Genomic DNA, 24,882 nt, shown 5'->3' on the forward strand with positions numbered 1-24,882 from the left:
CTAAATAAAGAGTCTAACATACCATGTTACCTACTCCTGGCCTACTGAATCTAAGGGATTTCTCTGGGGTCTGAAAGAGATTATTTTAAGATAAACAAAAAATATTCTACATGATCCCACTTCCTAGAAGCACAGGGAGTCCACTACTGAGAGTGAACTCACATGTCACCCGAGGCCCTGACCTGCAAGCCCCGGGCGGCCACTGCTGGGGAAATGTGCCGGCTGCTCCCCAGGCGGAAGAGCTGGGCTGAGACGGGTTTCCCAGGTTCAGGCAAAGCTGGAAAGTCCTTCTCAGAGTTAAAAGTCCTGACAAAGCCGTCATGAGTCACTCGGGGCCCGAGCCAAAGGTCTGATTTACCTTTCACTCCAAACTGGTTACCCTGTACCTGTTCATTTTTTAAAATTAATTTATTGTAATTGGAGGCTAGTTACTTTACAATGTTGTGGTGGTTTTTGGCAAACACTGACATGAATCAGCCACAGGTGTACATGTGTCCCCACCATCCTGGAGCCCCTCCCACCTCCCTCCCCAGCCCATCCCTCCGGGTGGTCCCAGTGCACCAGCCCTGAGCGCCCTGTCTCAGGCATCGAACCTGGACTGGTCGTCTGTTTCACATATGGTAACATACATGCTTCAACGCCATTCTCTCAAATCAGCCCACCCTCGCCTCCTCCAGAGTCCAAAAGTCTGTTCTTTTTATCTGCGTCTCTTTTGGTATCTCACATATAGGATTGTCTTTACCAGCTTTCTAAATTCCATATGCATGCATTAATATACTGTATTGGTGTTTTTCTTTCTGACTTACTTGACTCTATATAAAAGTTTCATTCACCTCATCAGAACTGATTCAAACGTGTTCTTTCTAATAGCTGAGTAACATTCCATGGTGTATATGTACCCCAGCTTTCTTATCCACTCGTCTGCTGAGGGACATCTAGGTTGCCTCCATGTCCTGGCTATTGTAAACAGTGCTGTGATGAACACTGGGGTGCACGTGTCTCTTTCAATTCTGGTTTCCTCGGTGTGTATGCCCAGCAGTGGGATTGCTGGGTCGTATGGCAGTTCTATTTCCAGTTTTTTAAGGAATCTCCACACTGCTCTCCATAGTGGCTATACTAGTTTGCATTCCCACAAAGGGTGTAAGAGGTTCCCTCTTCTCCACACCCTCTCCAGCATTTACGGTCTGTAGACTTTTCGATAGCAGTTGTTCTAACTGGTGTGAGATGGTACCTCACTGTGGTTTTGATTTGCATTTCTCTGATGACGAGTGACGTTGAGCATCTTCTCATGTGTTTGTCAGCCATCCCTGTGTCTTCTGCACCTGTTCTCTTACATGTCCAAGCTCATCCTACCCACACGCGCGAGTCACAAAGTGATGAGCTGACACTGAAGTGAGCCCCAGCTCCAGTCAGAACAGATGACAAGAACAGGGGGACCAAGAGTCATGCCCCAGCCTACACCAACAGCCCCAGTGGGGAGGGCTGCAAACAGCACCTGCCGCCCGACGTGACTGTAAGGAAATGCAACAGAAAAAACCACTCGGTCCAAGGCTCCAACGTTCTGAATTTCCACAGAGTTTCGTATTCTTACATATAATTCAAGATAGAAAACCCCCATTTCAAAAAAAACCAAGTGAGAAAAATAAGCACGTTATCTAATGATCAGAGAGAAAAAGTTCACCCGATGACCACACTGAAACCAACCCTCGGTTTCACCGTCACACACACACTTAGGCAATGACAGTCCCAGAGAGCGTACTCGTTTTCCGCGGCGGCACACAGGAGCCAGAACCCCGGGTGAGACGCCACGGGACAGGGTCCGCGGGGCCCACACCTACCAGGTAGTTCTCATCCTGGAAGGCGTAGTGCAGCGTGGTGATCCACTGACAGTCCCCGTTCACCAGCACGTCGCGCTCCTCCCGGAAACAGGCCGTCTGTGAAGAAGTGGGGAGAAAGCCAGGCTGTGTCCACTGGGAAAACGCCTGCAGGGCGCAGCCCCAAGCGGACGCAGGCTCCGAGGCTACGGCCCCTGCCCTCCAGCCCTGCAGTGGATGGAGGCTCTGAGCGGACACAGGCTCTGAGTGGACGCAGGATCTGAGTGGACAGAGGCTCTGAGGCCACGGCCCCTGCCCTCCAGGACGCAGGGATCAGGCGCGTGGCATCTCCCCATGAGGGCTCCCACCTACTCCTGGGCGCCCACAGCAGCAGCGGGATCTCTGCTCTCTCCTGCCCCTGCGGCCCCACCCCGAGAGTGTCGGGGCTGCTGAGAAATCACCTCCCCGCAGGGGACTTGCACCCACCCCTCCATACGCCCCTTCCAGGGCCAACATGTGAGGTTCAGCCCAGCTCACACTTGGACTTGGTGCACAGTATGCCAATCACAGGTTCTGTGTAACCAGGTTTAAATTTAAAAAGCAATATTCAACTCTTTAAATGTGCTCACGCACCATGACTAGTGTGATAAGGTGAGAGTCATCTCCCCCTAAAGCTTTTACAATTTTTAACGTTTATGCTATATGCACATTTCACTCAAGATTAACATAACAAGTTACATTACATATGGCCCAGGTAGCATCTTTTATAAATCAATCACTTCTGTAAAAATTTAAACTTCAATAGAATTTGCTACTAGTATTTCTTTCCCCAAGCACTTTATTCGGTCCCATAACTTTCACGTAACAGTAGCTTTTCCCTCCGAGAACTGCTCCAATGATTTTCCTGTGTTTGCCAACCTGCCAGTAATCACAGGAAGGAGGGCTGCTGGGGCCGTCGGTGATGGGTGAAGACGGAGGGGGGATGCGGAGTGGGTGGGGCGGGGTGGACTCGGAGTGGCGGGGGAGGGGGGGACGCGGAGTGGACGGGGGGGCTGGGGAGGGGGAGACGCGGAGTGGACGGGGCAGGGTTGGGGCAGGGGGGGACGTGGAGTGGACGGGGGGGGCTGGGGAGGGGGGGGACGTGGAGTGGACGGGGGGGGCTGGGGAGGGGGGGGACGTGGAGTGGACGGGGGGGGGGCTGGGGAGGGGGGGGACGCGGAGTGGACGGGGCAGGGCCAGGGGGGACGCGGAGTGGACGGGGGGGGGGGCTGGGGAGGGTGAGATGCGGAGTGGACGGGGTGGGGCTGGGGAGGGGGGGGACGTGGAGTGGACGGGGGGGCTGGGGAGGGTGAGATGTGGAGTGGACGGGGGGGGGCGGGGGAGGGGGGGACGCGGAGTGGACGGGGGGGGCTGGGGAGGGGGGGGACGCGGAGTGGACGGGGCAGGGCCAGGGGGGACGCGGAGTGGACGGGGGGGGGCTGGGGAGGGTGAGATGCGGAGTGGACGGGGTGGGGCTGGGGAGGGGGGGGACGTGGAGTGGACGGGGCAGGGTCGGGGCCGGGGGGACGTGGAGTGGACGGGGCAGGGCCAGGGGGGACACGGAGTGGACAGGGCGGGGCCGGGAAGGAGGCAGAGAAGGCCGAGTCATGGGACGCCTGCATTTCAAGTCCGGGTGACCACAACATCAGTGACAACTCGATCAACCAGCGCACGTCTGAGCAATGACATGTGTAAGACCGTGTGATGGGTGTTGCGGCCGGACAGAGGACACGAGTGTGGGCAGCGGAGGGGAGAAGCCACACGTGGTTTAGGAGGACAGACCTGACGCCAGCAGGGTGAGGCGGGAGAGACAGCCTGCGCTCAGGAGAGCCGCGTGGCACTGTCCACACAGCGTGGCCACTGGCGTCGGCAGGTAAACCTCCAGGGAAAGGGCGAAGGGGCCACCTGGAGTGACCAGGAGGGCTCAGAGTGACGGGATGAGAAGGAATTTGCAGAGGAGGAGGTGGTGGTTCTGGAGGGGAGTGCCCGGGGCAGACAAAGGGCAGCCGCGGCCTGGGTGCAGAGGAAGCAGGTCTGCTGAGTGCCAGGGGAGCCTGAGCCCTCTGGGGTGTGGGGGGCAGGGAGAGTGAGGCCAGGGGCACGAAACAGCCGCCACCCAAGTGGATGAGGAAGAGAGAAACAGGCTGCCGTGCAGTGGTCACCTACTTTTATTTCTAACCTTCCCTTCCCTAGAGGAGGGAGGGCAAAACATTCCCAGATTCAAGAATCCCTTTGCTGGAGGAGCAGAACTGAGACAAGATGCCCGAGGGTTTTTTCCTGGCTGCACCAGGCACGTGGCATCTCAGCTCCCGGACAGGGACTGAACCCACGCCCCGGGCAGTAGAAGCTCAGGAGTCCCAACCACTGGTGGCTGCCCCCGCAGACGTACCTGAGGGGGCGCTCAAGAGAGAGGCAGCTGGTCAGTAGCTGACACGGGGAGGGGTGGGTGGGAGGGGCTGAGGTCCTGACCACAGAAAGCAGCGACTCTCATCAAGGAGGGAAGGACGGACAGAAGGAAGGAAGGACGGACAGAGGGAAGGAAGGACGGACAGAAGGAGGGAAGGACGGACAGAAGGAGGGAAGGACGGACAGAAGGAAGGAAGGCCCAGACGTGTGAGGACTGCAGCTCTCACCTGCTGGGCTTCATCAGACCTCTCCTGACAGAGAAACCGCCTGTTTACCGATTTATTCAAGGCGTCACACTAACCTCTGCTCTTTTCAGCATCTCCCACTTGTTGAGGATTTTCATGGCGTATATTCGTTCAGTGTTCTTCATTTTGACAACAGCAACCTGTCATACAAATGAGAGTTCAACAAAAATTTAGTTAACGGAGCACAAAAAGGTCAGCAGCACGTTTCATTAATTACTGTGAAAATTCAGCTGCCTGGAAACCCTGGAAAATGAGCTGTTAAGCAAAGTAAAGTTTTCTATATAAGTAAAGATTTGCCCTTTTAAGCATCAAAATTTGACTTTAGGACTTCCCTAGTGACACAATGGCTAAGAATCCACCTGCCAATGCTGGGGACACAGGTTCAATCCCTGGTCTGGGAAGGCTGCACGTGCCTCGGGGCAACTAAAGCCTGCGCCTGATAACCCCCGAGCCCCTGCCCCGCACTCGGAAACAGGGGAGGCCACCGCAGGGAGAAGTCTGAGCACCACAACCTAGAGCAGCCGCTTGCTCTCTCGCAGCTAGAGAAAGCCCGAGCAGCAACAAAGACCCAGTGTAAACAAAAATAAAAATGAACTGATTAAAAAAGAAGTCGGTTCTAGCCACATGCGGCCTGGATGACCTCGGTCGCTGGCTTGGCCCCCATCACTTTGGAGCTGAAGCACCAAAGCACGCGGTCTGCTGGCCTCTCTGGGGTCTGGGCATTTGCATAGCGATGGCTTTGCATTCTGTCAGAGGCTCCCAAGCTCCCCTCCGGCATTCTGGAGCTTCATCTCCCCGCACACCCACCCACCTCCATCTCTCAGTCCCACAGCCAGCCCTGCATGCACCAGGACTCGCCTCCGGGATTTTTTATTCATGACAGCGGTGAGTAACTGGGGTAGGGGATGTCTTGCTGTATCTCACTGTTCGCTGAACCCAGTGTGGACAAGGCGCAAGTGGGGAAACTGGAAAAAAACTCGAGGAGCCGTAGGAACCACAGACATGTTCTTCTCTCTGGGCTGGCGCAGCAGCCCCACCACAGACCACAGCGTAGCTGCAAGGGCTTTTCAGGTGGAGCTTATATATGTTTACAGAACAGAAGTGGCCCATGGGGTGCGTCGTGACACGCATGTGTGGTGCTGTATGCGATCTCAGCTGTTACGTAACCATGTATTTATAAACGCAGGGTGACAGGCTGTGGGACAAGAGAGCCTGACCACCACCGTCTTGGCTAATTTGCTCTTTCCCTACAGGGGGCTCCAAAGTGTAACCTGGGCAGATTCACTTCTTTGTGCCTCAGTTTCTACAACTAGGAAATGGACAACAGCAGGACTAGCCTAAGACTGCTGTGTGAATCAAGACTCGACACGTTCAACATGACTCAGGATGGTTTAGGCACATAGTTATTAGCCTTCAACATGCTGGCTGTCAGCCATATTCTTTAAGGGACAACTCAAATGCCACTTCGTCCAGGAAGTCCTCTTGGACTTCTGGTCCCCTTAGATGAATTCTTCCACTGAGGCACAGGAGATGTGATGTCTGCACCATCGTATGGCACATCCTATTCTATATAAATAAATCACTCACTCACTGCCCTAAGTCCCCATCACAAAACCATAAGCAGTGATACTGACCCCTGCACCTGGGCTCTGCTGCCAGGGGCTGCCACACACAGGGATGGGACAGAGTTCCGAAAGTGAACCACTTATTCCCCTGCTTTCTAATCAACACCACACAGCAACATCCTTGCAGTGGCCACAGGAGCTGACACGCACAGAACACCGCCTGTGCCCAGAGCTGTGCCAAGCAGTGGACCCACTCTCTCTCAGCTAACCCTCTCCACAGTCCTAGATGGGGGCTATTTCTAATATCTTCACAGGTGTGCCACCTGAGGTGCAGAGGGGTTAAACAACACAACTAAGAAGGGCAGAGCCTCACGCCCTCAGGCGTGCGCTGGGAAGGACTGTCTTGCAAAGATGGTCACAAATCAGATATAATCCTCCCAGAGCCTGCAGAGGGTCGGAGGTGCGTGCCCTGCACTGCTGGGCGCCCAGCCAGGGCCCCCTCCGCACAAGTGCCCATGACCACCCTCTGGCCCTCACCCCCTTCACCCCGTCACTGCCACCCCAAGAGCTGCTCCCCTCACACCACACCTAAGCTGCTGTCTGTCCGCTGCCGAAAAGTTTAGAAACCACTGACCAAACTCGCTACAACTCGGAATAAACTAAGAATAACAAATAACAACAACAAATGAATGTTTAGTGGGCTCTCCAACATGTCTAAGAACAGGAACTCTGGGCACACACTCTGTCATCAAGTGGGGAGTGTCTATTTCTTCCTGGGAATTATATAATTATATAATCTGGGTGGGTGAGATATCAAGTGGAAGAAAAACCCCAAAAACTACATAGTACTTAGTACAGAAATGGTCTAACCTGACAAGCTGGGTAGAGCTGCTAACCTTTGAGGGAAAGAATGAGATTCTGAAAATGAGACGCGTCAGTGACGATCCAGACCTTGCGGGAATGAGACGCAGATCACAAGAGAGCGTGGCTCTGCAGAGGAGCCCTGCCAGGGCACAGACCATTTTCAGATAACACGCACAACGGTTCTGTTAACACACACACACAGGCAGAGAAGGAGGGCGGAGGGAGCTAAAGCAAAAGCAGCACAGTTATAGTATGACCAAGAAAATGAGATAAAACGTCAACAAAAGGGCATCTGAGTAAAGGGCTGGACTGGTCTCTGAACCGTTCTATACACACAGCTGTTCTGTTAATTTGAACCTGTTTCTAAACAAAGCTTTCAAAGCTTTGTTTCTTTAAGTCATCCTAGGAACAAGGGACAGCAGGGCAGGGTGGCTGGACACACAGGCTTTGGGTCAGGCAGGGGTCAGTGCTGCCCCCCACAGCCCACCCTGGGGCCAGGCCCCCCGCTCTGCGCCTCAGTCTCACATCTACTCCGTGTCTGTGAAACCACGTGAGGCCTGTGGTGGCCGGCACACGGTCAGGACCTGCCGTCACATCCAAAGCCACGGCCCTTGGCACCGCAACTTGGAAGCTGGGGAGTGAGCCCCCACTGCAGTACAGGGTTGGAGGAACCTCCCGGGCCGCTTCTCCACACTGAGGGGAGGACAGAGACGTGTTCAAAGCTCAGGAACAAGCCAACACCCTGAGATTCCAAGCCCTGGCTGAATAATAACCTAGAAATTTCGCTGAGCTCTGCTACAATTCTGAGATAAGAGGGTCATACTCCACTCCAGGCAGACTGCGAGTTCTTCCTATAGGCAGGGCTCTTGAATGGTGCCACCATGGTGTCAGAGGCACAGGTGCACACACACCTGTCTGTGGACAGTTGCACACACAGGGCAGACCTGCACACAGACTCTCCCCATCCCTGGCGTGTCACGAGAAAACAATCATTCAATTAGAACCACGTGTGAAGAACACTCAGGAAACAGCAATGATTAGAGCATCCTCATTTCCACAATCCGCTTGGTGCTTTGGAGACAGAGAAACTGAAACGGGGTCACATTTCAGGCACGTGATGACAAGACCACCCCAGGGAGCAACAGGCGGTGGTGGGAATGGGAGTCACAGAGCCCAGAACTCCGGCTGCACTGGCGAGGGCGGCGCTCATGTGCAGGTGAGCCCGATGGACACAGGACACCTGGTCAGACGAGCTGCGTGAGGAGAGCTGGTGTGGGGGCCCAGGCCACAGGGCCCAGGGTGGGCTGACTGTGTGCCTCATACAGAGAAGCTGCTAAACCCGGAGAGGGAGCAAAGGCTGGACTCCAAGGATGCGTCTTTCTTGATCTGGGAGGAACTGAAAGGTGATCAGTGTTATCCTCTTTGAAAATCAGAAACTGATTTTTGCATTAAGTTCTTTGGCAAAGAAGAGCACTAAAAATAACTGTCTACTATTCTGGCACAACCATGCCCTCTCCTGAGCTTTCGTTTTTTCCTCCCAAAAGCCATCCCTGTCCTGCCCTGGGGCCTCCACCTGCCCTCCACCCCGACACCCTGAAGGGCTTGCTGTCGGCGAGGAGCTCTGTGCGGCCAGCGCTGGGCCCAGCAGACCGCCCGCTCCTGGTGCAGGGGAGACGGTCGGTGGGAGGATATACTGAACGGAGCTGGGTTTTAGTGTTTAGAGAGAGCCGCTGTTTTTCCGAGGAGCTCCCTGCTGGGGGAGGGCAGGGCTCCGGGGAGGTGGGGGATCTGGGGAGAAAGGGGAAGGACTTCCCCAGGAATAGGATGCTCCGTACTGACTGGGGAGCTGGTTGCAGAGGAGCAGACGCCTGTCATAACTGGAACCGTTCGCCCAGATCTTTGCATCTCACGGGGAGGTACACCTCAGTATCTGAAAGCAACAGCCAACAACCCCCTGTCCTGGCCCAGCCCACAGCCTATCCAGGGTCGCCCCGGGTCAGAGCTGCCCCCAGGGGCAGGCAGCCCCCTCCACCTGCCGCCTGGAGAGATCCGCTCTCAGGGCTGGGGGGTGTGGGGGTGGAGAGGAAGGTATGAGGATGACAGGCCCCCCACAGAGTGTGGGGCTGGGGTCTGATCAGAGGCCGGGGGTTTCCAAGGAAGAAACAAGAGCAGGACACACAGCCACCCACATTCGCGCTAGCAGGCCAGGCTCTCTCACTCGGGTATTCCGAAGCGTTTTCCCGGAAGCACCCTCTTTCTGTGCATTCTACCGAAGCCCTGCAGCTACAGCAGGGCTGTCAGCACGTGCTCGCAGCGCAAGAAACATCAGAAACGCTGAGATGCTTTCTAAAACAAACGCCAGTCCCCAGCACTCATGAGGAACTGCAGAGCAGGGGAGCCATCTCATTACACCCCGCTCAGCTCCTTCCGCGCCTATCTCGCCCCACGTGAAGCGCACGCCGGCTCACAGTCCGTACTCGAGTCACTTCCAGCGGGGCCGCCGGCGGGCAGAGCACACGCGCAGCTGGGACGTGACCCAGCGCTTGGCTCACCAACACGCGCGGCTCCCGGCCCAGGAGCGCGGAGGCAAGACCGGAGGAGCGGCGTTACTGCAGTTCGGTGACGGGCCCCCTGCGAGCGCACCGGATCCTGGCCCGCTGCGGGTGCCGGGCGCGGAGACAGGAGGTCAGCGGCTCGGGCCGAGGACCACCTTGGGTGCACAGGCTGCTCCCCTCTGCACCCCCGACACACACACACACACACGCCTGGACTCACAGCCCAACGAGGACCGACGGGCGGGCAGGCTACCAACAGTGAGCACCGCCGAGACGATGGTTCTTTTTTTTTTTTTTTCTAAAATGACTGCCAAGACTTTTTTCAGCTGACAAATGGATAATTTTAAAAAATTACTCTGTCAGAAAGAACTATTCTGGTTCAGACAATATTTAGGGTAATTCACCAGTCACCACCTTTTTTTTTTTTTTTTCTCCTTAATTCTGTCTTTCAGATTTTATCCACCAAGAACTTTCCAAATGATACCAATAATTACCTCATCTCAAAATCAACTTACAGGTCCCTAGAAACGCTAGATAAGAGTTGCTAGGCAAAACTGAAGGATGGGAGGGAGGGAAGGGAGGAGGGACGGAAGAAGTCTACCTTACCTCACCAAAAGCACCTCTTCCAATCACTTTAATGATCTCAAAGTCTTCTCGATGAAGCTGCATTTCCTTCACCAGTTGTGTAAATGGTTTTGCTACAAATGAAAAGAAGTCAAATTAACAATTTATTAAGTTGATAACATAAAAATTTTATTAATTGGGGCATTCTAAGAAGTTATATTTTATTTAGAAGCAGTTTACTTTTTAAATGAATACTTTTTAAAACATGTAATATCTGTAAGGGTTTCCTTGGCAACTCAGTGGTAAAGAATCCACCTGCCAACGTAGGAAAAGTGGGCTCAATGCCTGCAGAAGGAAGTGGCAGCCCACTCCAGTATTCTTGCCTGGGAAATGCCATGGGGTTGCAAAAGAGTTGGATACAACATAGCGACTAAACACCAACATCTGAGAAGTCATGGACATCTGGAGAGTCAGCATTTACGCCAGATTAAGGTGGGCATTCATTCATACTGGACACGTACTTCGACATGTGTCCTAACAAACACTGTCACACAAAGGCCCCCTGGGAAACTCAGGGCAGTGGGGCTCTCCCCATTGAGTGAGCTGTGGATGCTCGACTCTCCTGCAGGAACAGCAGAGGCCCAGCAGGCCAGGTCCGTGAGCTCTGGGTGCCACCTGTTAGCCTGCGGGACTGGCACTCTCCCGACTCCCAGTGACCACCTTGAGTCTCTGGAGCCCCTGGCGGTGCCAGGGGGCAGGGCTGGGAGCACCGCGCCCCCACGAGGGCCGCACACCATTCTTGAGGTTCACTGTGTGATCACCCACGCTTCAGGGAGAAGAAAACGAGCCAGGTTCCTGTGGAATGTGGACCGGGTTGAACAGTGTCTCCCCAACACCTGTGGATGTGACCTGACTTGGAAGTGGGGTCCCTGCAGATGTCATAAAGCTAAGAGGAGGTCCCAAACAGGAACGGGGTGGACCCTAAACCCACCATGACTGGCGTCCGCATACAAAGGACCTAAACCAGAGAGACTGAGGGGAGTCACGTGAAGACGGAGGCCCGGAGCCCAGGGATTCAGCGACAAGCAAGGGACGCCCCCCAACTGCTGCCGCCGCCAGACACCAGGAGAGGGGACAGGCTCTCCCCGAGGGCCTTTAGAAGGAACACGGCCCTGCTGACCTCCTGACTTGGGACTTCAGGCCCCAGAGCTGTGGGAGTACAGCAACTCTCTGCTGCTCTAGGGCCCCCAGCTGGTGGTGAGCTGTCAGGGCAGCCCCAGGGCCGGGAGCCCCACTGATGCAGGACACAGCGTGAGCGTCCGCCCCGCCCTCGCCTGGCCCGTCACACCCCTCACACCCTCAAGCCTATAGCCCCGAGTCCCTGCCGATCTGGACTTGTTCTCCACAGCTCTCTTTCAGGTCCTCCATGATGACAGCTTCGCCAGCACTCCCCTGAGGGGATGTGGGCAAACATACGAGGGTTCTCTCTGGGTTGTCTGTTATAAATGCATGTGCACCCACATTATCTCCCCCAAAACCTGCAAATCTCATCTTTTCTGGACTTCCAATTGAGCTCCACATTCTTAATCTAACTCAATTATTTTCTCCTTAAATAGCTGCTTAGTCCACCAAGGTCTGACAAGCAAGGTTCGCTGATCCAAGGAACAAAGAACAGCAGAAGGCTCTTGGCTCCTGCTGGTAGTAAATTACCACCGTCGCCACTGTAAACACGCATCAGCCCTAAGGTTAGGGAACAGAACCCCCTGGGCCTGAATTATTTAGGGGGCAGAAAGCAAGGCTAAAGAAAACCCTGGAGCCAGAACTAAAAGGTCACCTATGGCGCCTCGTGATGTATTTCAAACATCACCCAAAATATCCATTCCCAGGAATCCTCATGGAAATACAGACTTCAACAGCCACTGAAGACCATCACCTCTCTTGGAATCTTCTGGGGGAACCAAATGGTACCTTCATTTTACTGTGAAGAACACACTCCCGACAAAGCTGACGTGCCCTACTCCCCCAGCAGGAGAGCAAGCCTAGGAAGGCGACGCTGCAGCGCTCCTGGGAAGGAGCCGAGCCTGGCACGCGGTGTGCCCCGCAGACACTCCTCCTGGCAGGGGTTCCACACAGTCTGGCACTCTGCTGCAAAAACCCCGGAGACTCACACAGCCTGCTGGCCGCTATCATAAACGTGCAGGTCCAACAGCGGTGTTCATGAACATCAAAGACAACTCCACCCCTAACTGTGCCCCAAATCCTTGTAACTTCCATGTTCTCTTTCCAGCCCTTGATGGTAGACACAGCAAATATTCGTATAGCTTTTTTTCATATTTTGCTTTTCTTACATTTTTCATGTTTCTAAACCACTCAACTATTATTTTAACAGCTGAATAATATTTCAGTAAGTTGACACACCCACAACTTAAAATTGTGTGTCTACCTAATGCAGAGATTAATTCTTTAAAATTATTTCCTTATGATGAATAAATTTGCAATAAACTTTTCATGCACACAGATCTTTCTTGTTTTTTTGTTTTGTTTTTTTTTAACTATTTTAAGTTAATTTTTAGGATGAAATTCCAGGACTCTCCTCTGGGTGCTAACATTTTATCTGGTTCCTAACCTGCCTTCCACCCCACACTGATGCCTCGTCTTTCTTTGAAATTAAAAGATTCTTTGATGCCTGGTGAGGTAATGTTCTCCCATATCCGTTTGTATGCCCTGGGATGTTAACTATCCGTTCATGACATCTGCTCACTGACCCCATGATCTCATGACATCTGCTTCATCCTTTTTAATCAACTGCACTTCAGTACTTTACTCTGGCTTTGTCAGATATAACAACTGTAAACACCAGGCCTCCATTCTGCTGCCTCTTTTCATCTGAATTGTGCTATTTTTATTTTATAGCAATTACTACTTTTAATAAAACCAACTTCACTTTTCCTGTAATTCTGCTAATAGGGCTTAGAAAGTTATAACTCTTAAAAGATCTGATAGTCAACCCTACTTTTGGCTAAACGGTTTTTTAAAACAGTCAACCCATCATTCATCTGTTGTTTATAGAACTCCAGAACCTGGTGTGAAGCGTCTGTCTTGCTTTCTAGTGGTGACGATCTATAAGCACATAAATGGTCCAGGGAAACGTCCCCGAGTTCTGCTCACTCCTCCCGTGTTGGCAGGAGGCAGCCACGCAGCTGTGGGGACCAGGGATAGTCCTGGTTTCCTTCCATTCAGGGGAGTCAAGTTCTAAGTGGGACACCTGGTAGCCCTGCTATCTTAGAAAAGGCATCTGCTCCTCCGACTAAATTTTCCATAAAACAGGCAAAAGCCCCTCCTCCTCAGGGACCCATCAGCAGCGAGGGCTGAGGGAGGGAAGCGGGAGGCCCTTGTGGCGGAGGAGCCCCAGCTGGCTTTCTCAGCGTCCCTTCTTTCCGCATCAACGGTCCTACTTGATGTTCCTCAAGTTGTCCTCTTACTCTCTTGATAGAACCTATTTTTACTGCTTATACATTCTACACAGCTCTGAACAACTTCCCTGAAATGCATGAGTACGGATTTATCAGGTCCAGTCTGATAAACAGGCAAAGAACCATGGAAACACCCCAAATGAAAGCTTGAAAAGATAAAGGAAGTAAGACTCAAGCAATAGGAAATTAACTATGAGAACAAAATCTAGTTTTTAAAATAAAGAGCATTAAAAAGAATCCAGAAGGAAAGTGGTATTTCTAAAGAATCCTAAATATTTGCAAATAGTTCTGAAGACATAGTAAAAATATCACAATGCTAGGTAAACATTGAAACTGCATTAGCTAGAACTTGAACAGAAAATCACATCAGAGCAGCAGACCCCCTGTAACCACAGCAGCACTGAGAGGCCAGAAACCACTTCGACGGGAGGGGCTGAGAAAGACGCGGAAAGGGGAAGAGCCACCTTTCAAACAGGGCGCCGGTGTCAGCACAAAGACACGGGGCTCCGCGGGTCGGACCCGGCAGCGTCTAGAGACAGAACGCACAGGGCTGTTTGAGGAAAATACCACAGACAGGGCTGGTGGCTAGGTAACTGAAAAGATGGAGGCACGGGATTATCACGAAACAGCAGGAGCAGGAAGCAGCCGACACACCTGGGGACCAGGAGAACTACAAGGAGAAGCTGGACTGGTGAGGCCTGGGCACAGGGCTCCGCGCAGCGGGGACCCGGAGGGCTGGCCGCCAGGGCCTCTGAGCACAGAGGCAGGCCGTAGGGGCTGGAGCCCAGGGAGCTGAGAGGGGCACTGGCCATCCGCTGCTGGGGTCTCTGCAAGCATGGGAAAACACCCAAACCGGGACCCGTGGCCCACGACCAGAAGACACTTCCTGCCAGGAGGAAGCTGGGGGCCAGGTGTCCCCTGCAGAGCTGAGCCCAGATTCAACTCTGAAACTCGGGAAGGAGTCTCAGCTGCGTGGAGCCCTCTGCCCAGGGTTCACAAATCCCCCTGGAAGGAACAGGAGCTGGCAGGAAGCTGCCGGGCCCTTCTCCCTCCTCCAGCCCCCTCTATCTCCTTCTGGTGCGCCCTGGGCAGAGCCCAACGAGAAGCAGGTTTCAGAGCCCAAACTGGGCGATGCTGAGGTGAGGAAGACATCCATGCGGGGGACACGGTGACAGCGGGCATAGGGGGCTTGTTACACACGGAAAGCCTGATGGCCTCAGTAACCAGACCCAGGACAATGGGAGCCAGGGTCACGACTGTCAGAAAAGGGAGAACAAAGGCCCTGCCGAACTGGATTAGAAGTGGAGGCAGCGGTGAGAACTGTCTTCAATGTGTGGACGTAACGGGTGTGCACACACACAGAAGCCCCGCTGTCTCCATGGAGGGCCAGGAGGCAGCAGCACCTCAACAAGAAGCATCGTTAGGGAAAGATCTTGGTTTCTAAACACCATTCTCCAACTAAGGAACCAGGGCTCCTCCATCGATTCCAGAGCTGGGTCAGGCAAGCACGGGTGAGCCTGGAGCGCCCTGTTGTGCCGGAAAGTGAGCAAGCGCGCCAAGAAGGAGGGTGAACCAAAACAAACACTCAGTCACAGATCATCCCGCCCAGTAAATAAACAAACTCAGGACACACACGGATAACAAATTAATCGAGAAGTTTTCAAATCTGATGAGAAAGGGGATATTTACAGTTTCAAAGCACATCCAAACGAGATACTTATGGATCAAAGAGATAAACAGCGACCTCACAGTGCAGCCTGGCCGACACTCGGGGATCGGAGTGAGACTGCGCCACCCAGAGGACACGACGAGAATCACCGCGTTCTGCGCCGGGAACTCCATCACCAGGACACAGGAGGGAAGCGAAGCTGTGGAGATGGTCCACGAGATGACTGGCCTCAGAGGGCTCAGCCATGACAGCTGGGCAAAGCCAGGCACATCCCCGCTGAGGGAGGGAGACAGGACGGACGCGCAGGGGGCTGGGATCTCGGGCCCTCTGCTGCGGGAGAAGGTGGGGCGGCGGGGCTGGGGGAGCGCAGGGCTACAGTCCTGACCTGGGGGTGCAGACTACGGGGGCCAGGAACACACACTCAACCTTGGGGGGGGGGTTGTAAGCAATTCCCCCTCAACCTGTTGAGGGAATTCTTTATACTGCTATCTGCAGCTTTTCTGTAAGTTTGAAACTGTTTCAAAAAAATTTAATGTCTTCTTAAAGATCAGGTATCAGGTAAGCGGGCGGGGCCTGTGGGGCAGGCATGGTGGGGGGGCTGGGGGCGCCGCCTCCCACCACGGGAGGGAGCATGGGAGAGGATGACGGTGCCACCTCGGGTCACCCTCTGGAGGAGCACTGCCTGCGATGTGGGCGGAGCAGGGGGACTGCAGGGTGACGGCCTGACGCAGGGCAAGACTCCAGCGCGAGTGGGAGGGGAGCTGTGACGGACAGGCTTCAGGGCTCCTGCTGCAGAGTCAGAGACAGAGACCAAGGGCCTGCTCTCACAAGAGCCTACTGCTGATTCTGGTCTCCTGCTGGGAGGAAACTGGAGACCCCTGGGAGGGAGCCCCGGCAGCAGCACCCTGAAGGCTGCTCCCTGCCCAAGCCCAGAGCTCCGGTGCCCCTCAGAACACAGGACGTCACCGCCAGGACTCTACGAGCCCTGCCCGCTGGGGAGCAAGCAGCTTGTCAGGACACTTGGAACAGGCAGGCTGCAGAGCAAGATCACCACTGCCAAAACGCCGTTAGGGATTCGCTGTAAACATGACTTACACTAAGATTCTCTCAGAAGTCAGGTATTATGGGTAACTTGAAGAAAACAGATTCATTAATGAACCACTGGATTCTGAAGTAAGACAACACAACTACTCCGAACCTTAGAAACAGTGAGGTGACCCTCTCCTCCCATGCAGCAACCGGCAAACACGGTGGGGGGGGCTCTGCACTGAGGCAGCGCGGCGGGCGCGGGCTGGCCAGCCCGTGGGGACCCGCGCTCAGCGACTGCTGGGGTGGGCACCACTCGGAGCCCCGCACCACACGCACGGCAACCTGCAGCTGCCGTCCGAGACCACCCCCAAGAGCCCACCCCATCAGGAATCACAAAGCCACCATCCCGCCCTCGGGTGCCCGCCTGCATGCACCCTCCAGCCCCCCAGCACCATCTTTTCCCAAACCAGCACCGTCCCATCACTTCCCTGCTGACGACTCCTGAGCATCCTTCAACAGAACCTAAAGGCTCACAGAGCTTGCTGCTGCCCCTCCCCCACAACACCCCATGCGCCCCTCAGCCCCACGACACCCACCTTTCAGTGCCCCGGGCCTGAAGGTGGTGTTCCGAAGCAGGGCCCTGTGAGGGGTACCCCGCTCCCCACGCCCCCCACAAGTGGAACACAGGGAACCAGCAAACACAGTTGCCTCAGCAACCAGTCATTAGGAAAAGTGACCATCTCCACTGAGAGTGCCTTTATTTGTTTTTTTTTAGAATACATTCAACAACTTGGGATATTTTCCACAAAAAAAAAAAAAAAACAGAATAAAGCTTAGCCCTTAGACAGGTAACCCTTGATTAGGAAAAAAATCTTCCTATTCTCTTCATTCTTCTACAACCTAAGACTCTTCCTACAGAACTTCTCATGATTCTAAAGGGCAATGAATCAATCAGCCAAGCAAGGACAACCACTGGCAAATGTGAGGTCCCAACTGCAAGGGAAAACGGGGATCCCTGTGTTCCCTCTAAACAGAGAATGGCTTTCCCAGGAAGGACTGGGGCGGAGGGAGACACTTTCGCTGAAAGTAACTGAAAATGTGAAATGAGAACTGATGCCCCGCCCTCTAGCTTGTTTATCTAGAGGAAAGAGCGGACCAGCTGGAAGGGGTGCCGGGAGGCGCGGCCTGGTGGCTGCAGGGAGGGGCGGCCTGGTGGCGCAGGGCGGGGCGTGCTGCGCCCCCACCCCCGGCCCGGCCTCAGCCCCGCCGCACTCACACCCGGGAACTGGCAACAGCCTTTCAGGTCACCTAGTACCAGGGAGGAAACACGAGTCTAAGGGCCAGGCGACACGCAGAGGAAGCGAGGGGCAGCTCTGCTTCTTCTGCGAACAGTCAGCCCCAATCCCGGGGAGGCCTCCACCCCCACCACTCACGGGTGCAGCGATGGGCATCCCACGTGGAGGGAGGCGGGACAGCACCCCGAGGACCCAGGACTGCGGCCACCGGAGGAGAGTGAAGCGCAAGGCGTGACCTCAGCCCCTGCGCGCCCAGGGCAGGGCTCCCGGGGTGTCGGACCCCGCCGGGCAGGAAGCAAACGCCACCCCTAGCACCAGCTCCGGGGAGCTCACGCTTCCAAGACGGGGTGATGGTCTGTCCCCACAGCACAGATCCGACACCCCGATGGGAGTCACACCTGTCCGAGTTTGTGGAAAATGTGCTTAGGTTACATTAAATGGACAACTTGTAGCAATGAAGATCTTTTGTTAAATGACAGAATACTATACTTTCTAAGGAGCTGAGAAAGTGGAAGCTTCCAAGAAGCCCTTAACTCCCAAATAAAAGTTCTCCAAACATGAACTCTTCAGATAAGCTGATAATCAGGGTACAATACTGTGAAGTGAACAAACATTAATTTTAACCTAAAGAAGTGTAAGATTTTGAGAGGACTGAGAAGGAAGTCCTTTAATACTCTGACTCAGAAGACAAGTAAGGTTCAGACTGAGTCAGTGAAAATCTGAGAAGCAGGGGTGGGGAGGCCGCAGTGAGTCAACAGAAAACCAGGAAAAATCTCATTCCAACAGCCTGCTGTCATGTGAAGGCGGCGAGCCTGCCCTGACAGACCCTGGGGTCGGTCACGTGACCATGCATCTTTGCCTCCACTCCAGAGTCGATGGACTGCTTTCCTCAATTCCTCTTCATGTGGTCCCTCTGGCTTTGCCATCACTGCAATAAAACCCTGCTGCCTCACTAACGGGCATCACTCAGAACTGCCTGCCTTCCTGCCTGCAGCTCCCAGTCGAGGAGGCAGTAAGTCGGGAACTACGGAGTCTTCCCGGCGAGCGGCCGCGGCCCTGTCCTTTGCGGCTCCTTTGTCAAAGCAAAGACCCGTGTAAAGTGAGTGACCTTCACAACATGTGTCTCTTTTCTAAAGCCAGATCCCTCGAGGATGTGAATACAAATATATGTTTTGTTAAAAAAAAAAATCCCAGTGTACAATGCCACGTTATGGAAGAGCCAACAGTCACACACGGGTTCCCCGCTACCCAAAATAGAGTGCTCCCAGGAAATCTCCCCTGGGGCTTCCCTGATGGCTCAGATGGTAAAGAACCAGCCTGCCGTGCAGGACACCCTTCGATCCCTGGGTGGGGAAGATCCCCTTGGAGAAGGAAATGGAAATCTTTCCTAAGCTGAGATGCTATCGCCTCAGGACATGTCTGCTAACTGATCCACAGAGACGATGCTCACAGACACTGCTGAGCTGGGGGAGCTCCTGGGAAGGGAGCCTGGCGGGGCCCCCTCACTGCTGGGGGTGCTGCCTCTATAAACGGTGCTCTGCAACATACATACTCATCAGTATTTTCACTTTTTGCCTTTTTTTTCCTAAACGTGAAAACTGTCCAAGAATTTCTCTTCGTTACCAAGAACAGGTACTAGTATAGGTCCTGCACAAAAACCTAATTTTTGATGAGCAAGGAACACCCGTGCACATGTTGCAAAAACGTGACCTAAGAACAAGAGACGACGGCAAGATGCTTCGACGGGTGCCCCAGGCAGGCCGTGCACGTCCAGGCCCTTCCAACTGAGTCACAGCCATCCTGCCACCTACCTGCTAAATTTAAGGAAAAGAAAATTCAGGAGTCCAGAATGAAGAGTGGGTAACCAACTGGCAGGGGAGGGGAAGCTCGCTGAAGATCACTCTCCTGTCACTCAGTAACAGGCACACCCACGTGGCCAGGCCAACTGCAACCACTGTGGGTCCAGGGGTGAAGCCCAACACCACAAGTCGCTGCAGGAGCCCGGCACACTAACGAGGCATCTCCGAGGCTGTCTCCTCCCCTGCAGAAGGAGAGTAAGAGTGCGCATCCAAGGAGTTACAGGAGCATTAGACCCGACCAACCCACAAAGCTTTCAGCACTGGGCCAGCACACAGTATGTTCTCACTGCTCGGGAGCTCTGCCATTACTTCTGGGTGACACTTCTCTTTTTGTTTTTGTTTATATGTCATATTTACCAACAGGGCCTGGGACCGCAAGGAGATCAACCAGCCAATCCTAAAGGAAATCAATCCTGAATATTCAACTGGAAGAACTGATGCTGAAGCTCCAATACCTTGGCCACCCAATGCAAAGAGCTGACTCGCTGGAAAAGACCCTGATGCTGGGAAAGACTGAAGGCAGAAGGAGAAGAGGGCAACAGGAGATGAGATGGTTGGATAGCATCACCGACTGGATGGGACAGGAGTGTGAGCACACTCCGGGAGACACTGAAGGACGGAGGAGCCTGGCGTGCTGCCGTCCATGGGGTCATAAGGAGCTGGACACGGGATAGCGACTGAACAACTGCAACCAGCAAATCAACAAAGGATACCCCCGCCTAAATTATCCTAGAACCCAGCTGTATCACCAACCAAGAAGGGACACTCATTATGAACAAGCTCCACCAGGCAGGGGACACGCAGGTGACTCCTGGGTGGCACTCAGTGACGGCAGCTCATCAGCCCTGTAGACCGAGTGCTCCAAGAGGGCCCCACACAGCCCCGGGGGGTGGTCTCTCCAGAGAAGGGCGTGACGCACCCCACAGGCACGCCTCACCCAGCTGCGCCGCCGCGGAGCAGAGGTTCCTGGAGCTGCTGCACCAGGGGAGGGAGGGCAACTTCACCCGAAAGGTCCAGACTCCCCGACAGCCTCCCTTCTGCCTCCCCCACCCCCAGGGAACTAGGCGGCACTGACCCCCTACTGTAATCAGCTTTTCTACTGCCCGCCCAGCACACACCGCAGCAGCGTGACCAGTGGGAGGCGTGGCAGAACCTTCTGACCGCTGTAACGACCTTCACATCTCCACACACAAATTACTTTCTTTCAGTTTAAGAACCTATTTCTAAACGTAAAACACAAAGGGTCACTGCAGTAAAATTTCTGCCTGAGGCAGAGGCCAATAGGCCCCTAGGTCAGGGCTTTCAGCCGCTGTCAGCTTCCCAGACCTGCTCAAAATTAATTACAGTACAGCGACCAGCAAAACGCAGGTGCTGAAGACAGGCCTGAAAGAGCACAGTGGGTCTGGCTGGCGCCTTTCTGCTTTTGGGGAAAAGGGGACAAAAACCTTTTAAGAGATTCGTATTTTTTTTTCCTGCAGTAAGTAGAATTTCTGATATAAGAGTTTTAGCTCTCCTTCTGTTCTGTTTGACCTCATTTTGGTTAAGACAGGTCGAGGGCAGAGAGGAGGGCGGAGTCTACAGGGAGCGTGACTGAAACAGGACCCCACCGACTCAGAGCCTCTCCTAGTGCTCACGCGGCTGAGCCAGCAGCCGAGTGGCCACTGAACGGAGCCCTGAGTGGGCGCCAGGCCTAAGCAGGTATGCGCTGAGTCCCGCGCCCACCGCCCCACAAGCCTGGCAGCCTCACCCCATCCTACGAGCAAGAGGACTATGGATCTTCGCCCTCACCAGAGAGCTTCTCGAACCCAAAGCCAGAGCAGGGCCTCAGGTCTGGGTCTTCTCAGGGCCCTGGGGTCGGGTTTCTGGGGCTGGTGGGGAGTGCTGTCTCGTCCTTCTGTGTCTTAGATAATCCAACAGAAGAAAAACGAGGCGCCAGCTAGAAGCTTAGAAAGTGCTAGGACCGTGTCAGGAGGGTCAGTTCCAGTAATCTTCCCCAAGATCCCGCCTAAGCCACCTTCTGGCTTTGGGGGATACACTGGAAAGACGGATATAAACGGAGAAAAGCTTTAGGCTTTGTTACCCTCTAATGTACCCCATTCCAGAATTTAACTCATAAAGTTTTCATAATTTATCAGAATCAGGGAAACAGAGAGTAGACTGTGGTTGCCACGGGGGAAGGGGCTGGGAGAGGGCTGGACTAGGAGCTTGGGATCAGCAGGTGCAAACTACTCCGTACAGGATGGACAGACAGTGAGGTACAGGAAACTAGACTCAACATCCTGTGACAAGCTGTCTGGAAAAGAAGCTGGGCACTTAGTAAATTTCTAGTTAATTGATTCTGACTTTGCAACGTGTGAACAAAGCCCCGTGGGTTCTTATTGATCAGGTGGTAGTCACTGTATCACCACAGCAGGAGGACAGCATGTTTACACAGGACTGCGCCCACTATTTGCAGAGAACAACACTACACGGCATGAATAAACCTGTGAACAAAAATCCCTAACATCATCAAGCTTACATTTCAGTGGGATGAGACAGAAAAGAAAAAAAAACACATATAAGGAACAAGTAGATGACACAGAAAATAGTAAACCCTTCAGATTAAAAAAAAAACGGCAGGGAAAATGGGAGTGTGGTGGGGCAGGGAGATTCACATACAGCTCCCAAGGTGACAGTGGTCTGAACAGTCGGATCCTGGTTGTATTTTGAAGGTGGAGCGGACAGGATTTCCGCTGGACTGGATGTGTGCCCGGAGAATTATCCGAGTGGCCTAAGCAAGCGGGAGGAGGGAGCTGCCTCAGACGAGATGGCGCCGGTGGTGCGCAGACCGCGGGGTGAGCTGCTGTGTCCAGCGGGTTCTCCGAGGCGGCCGCTGCAAGAATCTGGATTCTGGAGAGGAGACCAGGCTGGGGGTGGGAACTGGGGTCTTGGGACCCGACTGCATTAGGGTTGGGAGCCTGGACAAGGCCCCAGGGAGTCAGTGGGGCAGAGGAGGAGGGCAAGGACGGAGCCCAGGGAGCTCCAGGAGGAGGACGGGAGAAGAGAAGGAAGCCTGGGGGAGCGGCCAGCATGGGCGCAGGAAGCCAGGACTCCAACCTGAGGCTGAGAACTAAGGGCCAGGGGCGGCCTTGACTAAGGCAGCAGTCTGAAGGAGCAGGGAGGGACAGCAGTCTGATTAGACTGAGTCTAAGAACCGGGAAGAGGGAGTGGAGACACAGAACAGACAACGCCACAGAGCCTGCTGCTTTAAAGAAAGAAAAGGGGTGGGGGAGGCAAGTTTAAATGTTTGAATTCTTTTTCACCAAATGTTTTGTTAAAAAACGGTGGGACCTCCCTGTGGTCCAGTGGTTAGGACTCTGCTCTCATTGCCAAGGCCGGGGTCCAGTTCCTGGTGGGGATCCTAAGATCCCTCAGGGCACATCCCCACTCATCTCGGAGAGCTGGCATCACAATGACCACCTAGCCCACCGGCATGGGGCTGGGGTGAGTATCACTGACATGTCAGAAGTTGTAAACAAAAAGTTCATTTTCACTGGCTTGGTTGTTAACAACCAACCATGACTCTAGATCACAAAGATCAACGTCTCAAGCTCCCACCATAGCATCCCACAGAACACAGCGATTTCTTTAAAACGAACTCAACGGCCCAGGACACATCTCCGGCTAGCACCAGGGCCTGGCGGTGCCCTTCCCTGAGGGGCCTGCTCGCCTGCACCAGGCTCCCGCCCGGGCACCCTCACAAGCGCCTTGGGGGAGAAATGACTGATTTTACAGAATGGTTTTCCTTCAGCTTTTCCTATTTGATCTCTCGGTTGGGACGATCCCCTGGAGAAGGAAACGGCAGCCCTCTCCAGTATTCACGCCTGGGAAATCCCATGGACAGAGCAGTCTGGCGGGCTACAGCCCATGGGGTCGCGGAGTCACATGGGAGCCACCCCTGAGCTATCAACACTACCCCCGAGGGCAGAAGGCGGTGCCCAGTGCGCCCTGCGGTGACAGGCGCCCGGCGGGTCCTCTGGTCAGGGCGCGGCACTCGCCCAGCGCTCAGACGCCCTTGGAGGGCGAGGCCGTCACCAGGAAGAGGGATCAGGAAATGAGCTGAGCTGCTGTGTGGAGCAGGAAGAGAAATCCCTGAATTCCTCACCCTTTCCCAGCACACAGCCAGACCGGCTGCCCTCCCACGCACTGACAACTGGGCGGTGACCCTCGGGCAGGAAGGAGGCGTGAGCAGGACAAGGAAGTGGGTGTCTGCAGCTCTTCCTCCCAGGATGCATGGATTCACAAAGCCTGCCAGACTGAGACAGGACAGAGAGGAGCTCAAAGCTCCCGCCCCTAGGACCCTGTACCAGGGTTAGGGTTAGTCCTCATTCACTCTTCCTGGCCCCCCCCCTCCCCCCCGCTCCCAGCCTTGCTGGCACATTCCTAGAAGACACTACTCTTTTACAAAGGACGTTGATAAAAACAGTATCTTGGAAAGAAAGGGCAACTAAGAAGGGAGTGGGAAGAGTGAAATAGGAAGTTTGCAAATCACCAGCAAATTGATACATTGAAAGGAAGGCAACTTATTTTCACTAATCAGTCATTAAGGGGAACTTTTAGCAACCAAAAATATCCACTGGCATTCCGTTATGATTAAATCAAACTTACAGCATGGTTCAATTTAAGAAACCTAAGAACATAAAATCTTGACTTAATACTTTAAATTTGTCTTTTACTCTCTCTTGCACCCCAAATAGTTTTTAAAATCATCACCACTTTCTGAACAGCTACATATGTTTCAGAAATTTCATAAAATAGTCTCTAAAACCTGTAGGATAGATATCATCTGCTTCTGATAAAAAAACCAACTGAAACACAAAGCCCAAGTTCCTATAAATATACGGCATTTTTATTCTCTTCTTATTTATCTTTATTTCCCACATATGTGACTCTTCATGTTTCCTATAACATTAAAAATTTTCAATGTTAAAAACCAAAGGAAAAAAATTAACTCCACTGTTTTTCCTGTTATTCTTAATCATTGAGTAGGTAGCATTCTATCAAAATTTTGTGTACTATTGCTGGCAATTCACAAAAGCCTGGTTTTCTTTCTGCACAGGAAAGCACCAGCTGCTTGTAACTGCATGACTAGTAAATCTCCTGAGGACTAAGTCAGTGGTAGCCAGTATCATTTTAGGTGAAAGTGAACGGTCTCATTCAAATTCTTTGAAAACTGGTAATCCAAGTAAACTATTCTTTCACTATCCTCTAAACAGAGTATTTGATTTATTGCCCTTCCATTCCCCCATCTGTGTCTGTTTCTCTTAAGTTAACATACCCTATGACCTTGTTAGTTACATCTATCAAAAAGATACAAGAATTTCCACAGCAGCTTTATTTATAACCCTCAAAAACTGAAAACAACCCAGATATTCGCTAACAGGGGAATGGAGAATAATCTGTGATAGCAGATTATTACTATAATAATAATAGTAATATTATTATTATAACAACAGTACCTGTGAT

At 53.3% G+C, this 24,882-nt stretch overlaps 1 protein-coding gene across 5 annotated transcripts in view; it reads right to left on the reverse strand.

Moving 5' to 3' along the window:
- The window catches only part of CDC42BPB (CDC42 binding protein kinase beta), a 98,593-nt gene that overhangs the window by 48,595 nt on the left and 25,116 nt on the right, over nt 1-24,882 (reverse strand). For all 5 annotated transcript variants that reach the window (XR_010659192.1, XR_010659191.1, XM_065906852.1 and 2 more), the window contains exons 2-4: nt 10,095-10,186; nt 4,561-4,644; nt 1,839-1,934 (exon numbers count right to left, since the gene is read on the reverse strand). Coding sequence is in view for 3 of the 5 variants with exons in the window: in XM_065906852.1 (XP_065762924.1) it covers nt 1,839-1,934; nt 4,561-4,644; nt 10,095-10,186 (272 nt within the window). In the remaining 2 variants the exon portion in view is untranslated. The remainder of the gene's footprint in view (nt 1-1,838; nt 1,935-4,560; nt 4,645-10,094; nt 10,187-24,882) is intronic.

Source organism: Muntiacus reevesi, chromosome 15 (genome assembly GCF_963930625.1).
Source record: "Muntiacus reevesi chromosome 15, mMunRee1.1, whole genome shotgun sequence".
Classification (NCBI taxonomy): Eukaryota; Metazoa; Chordata; class Mammalia; order Artiodactyla; family Cervidae; genus Muntiacus; species Muntiacus reevesi.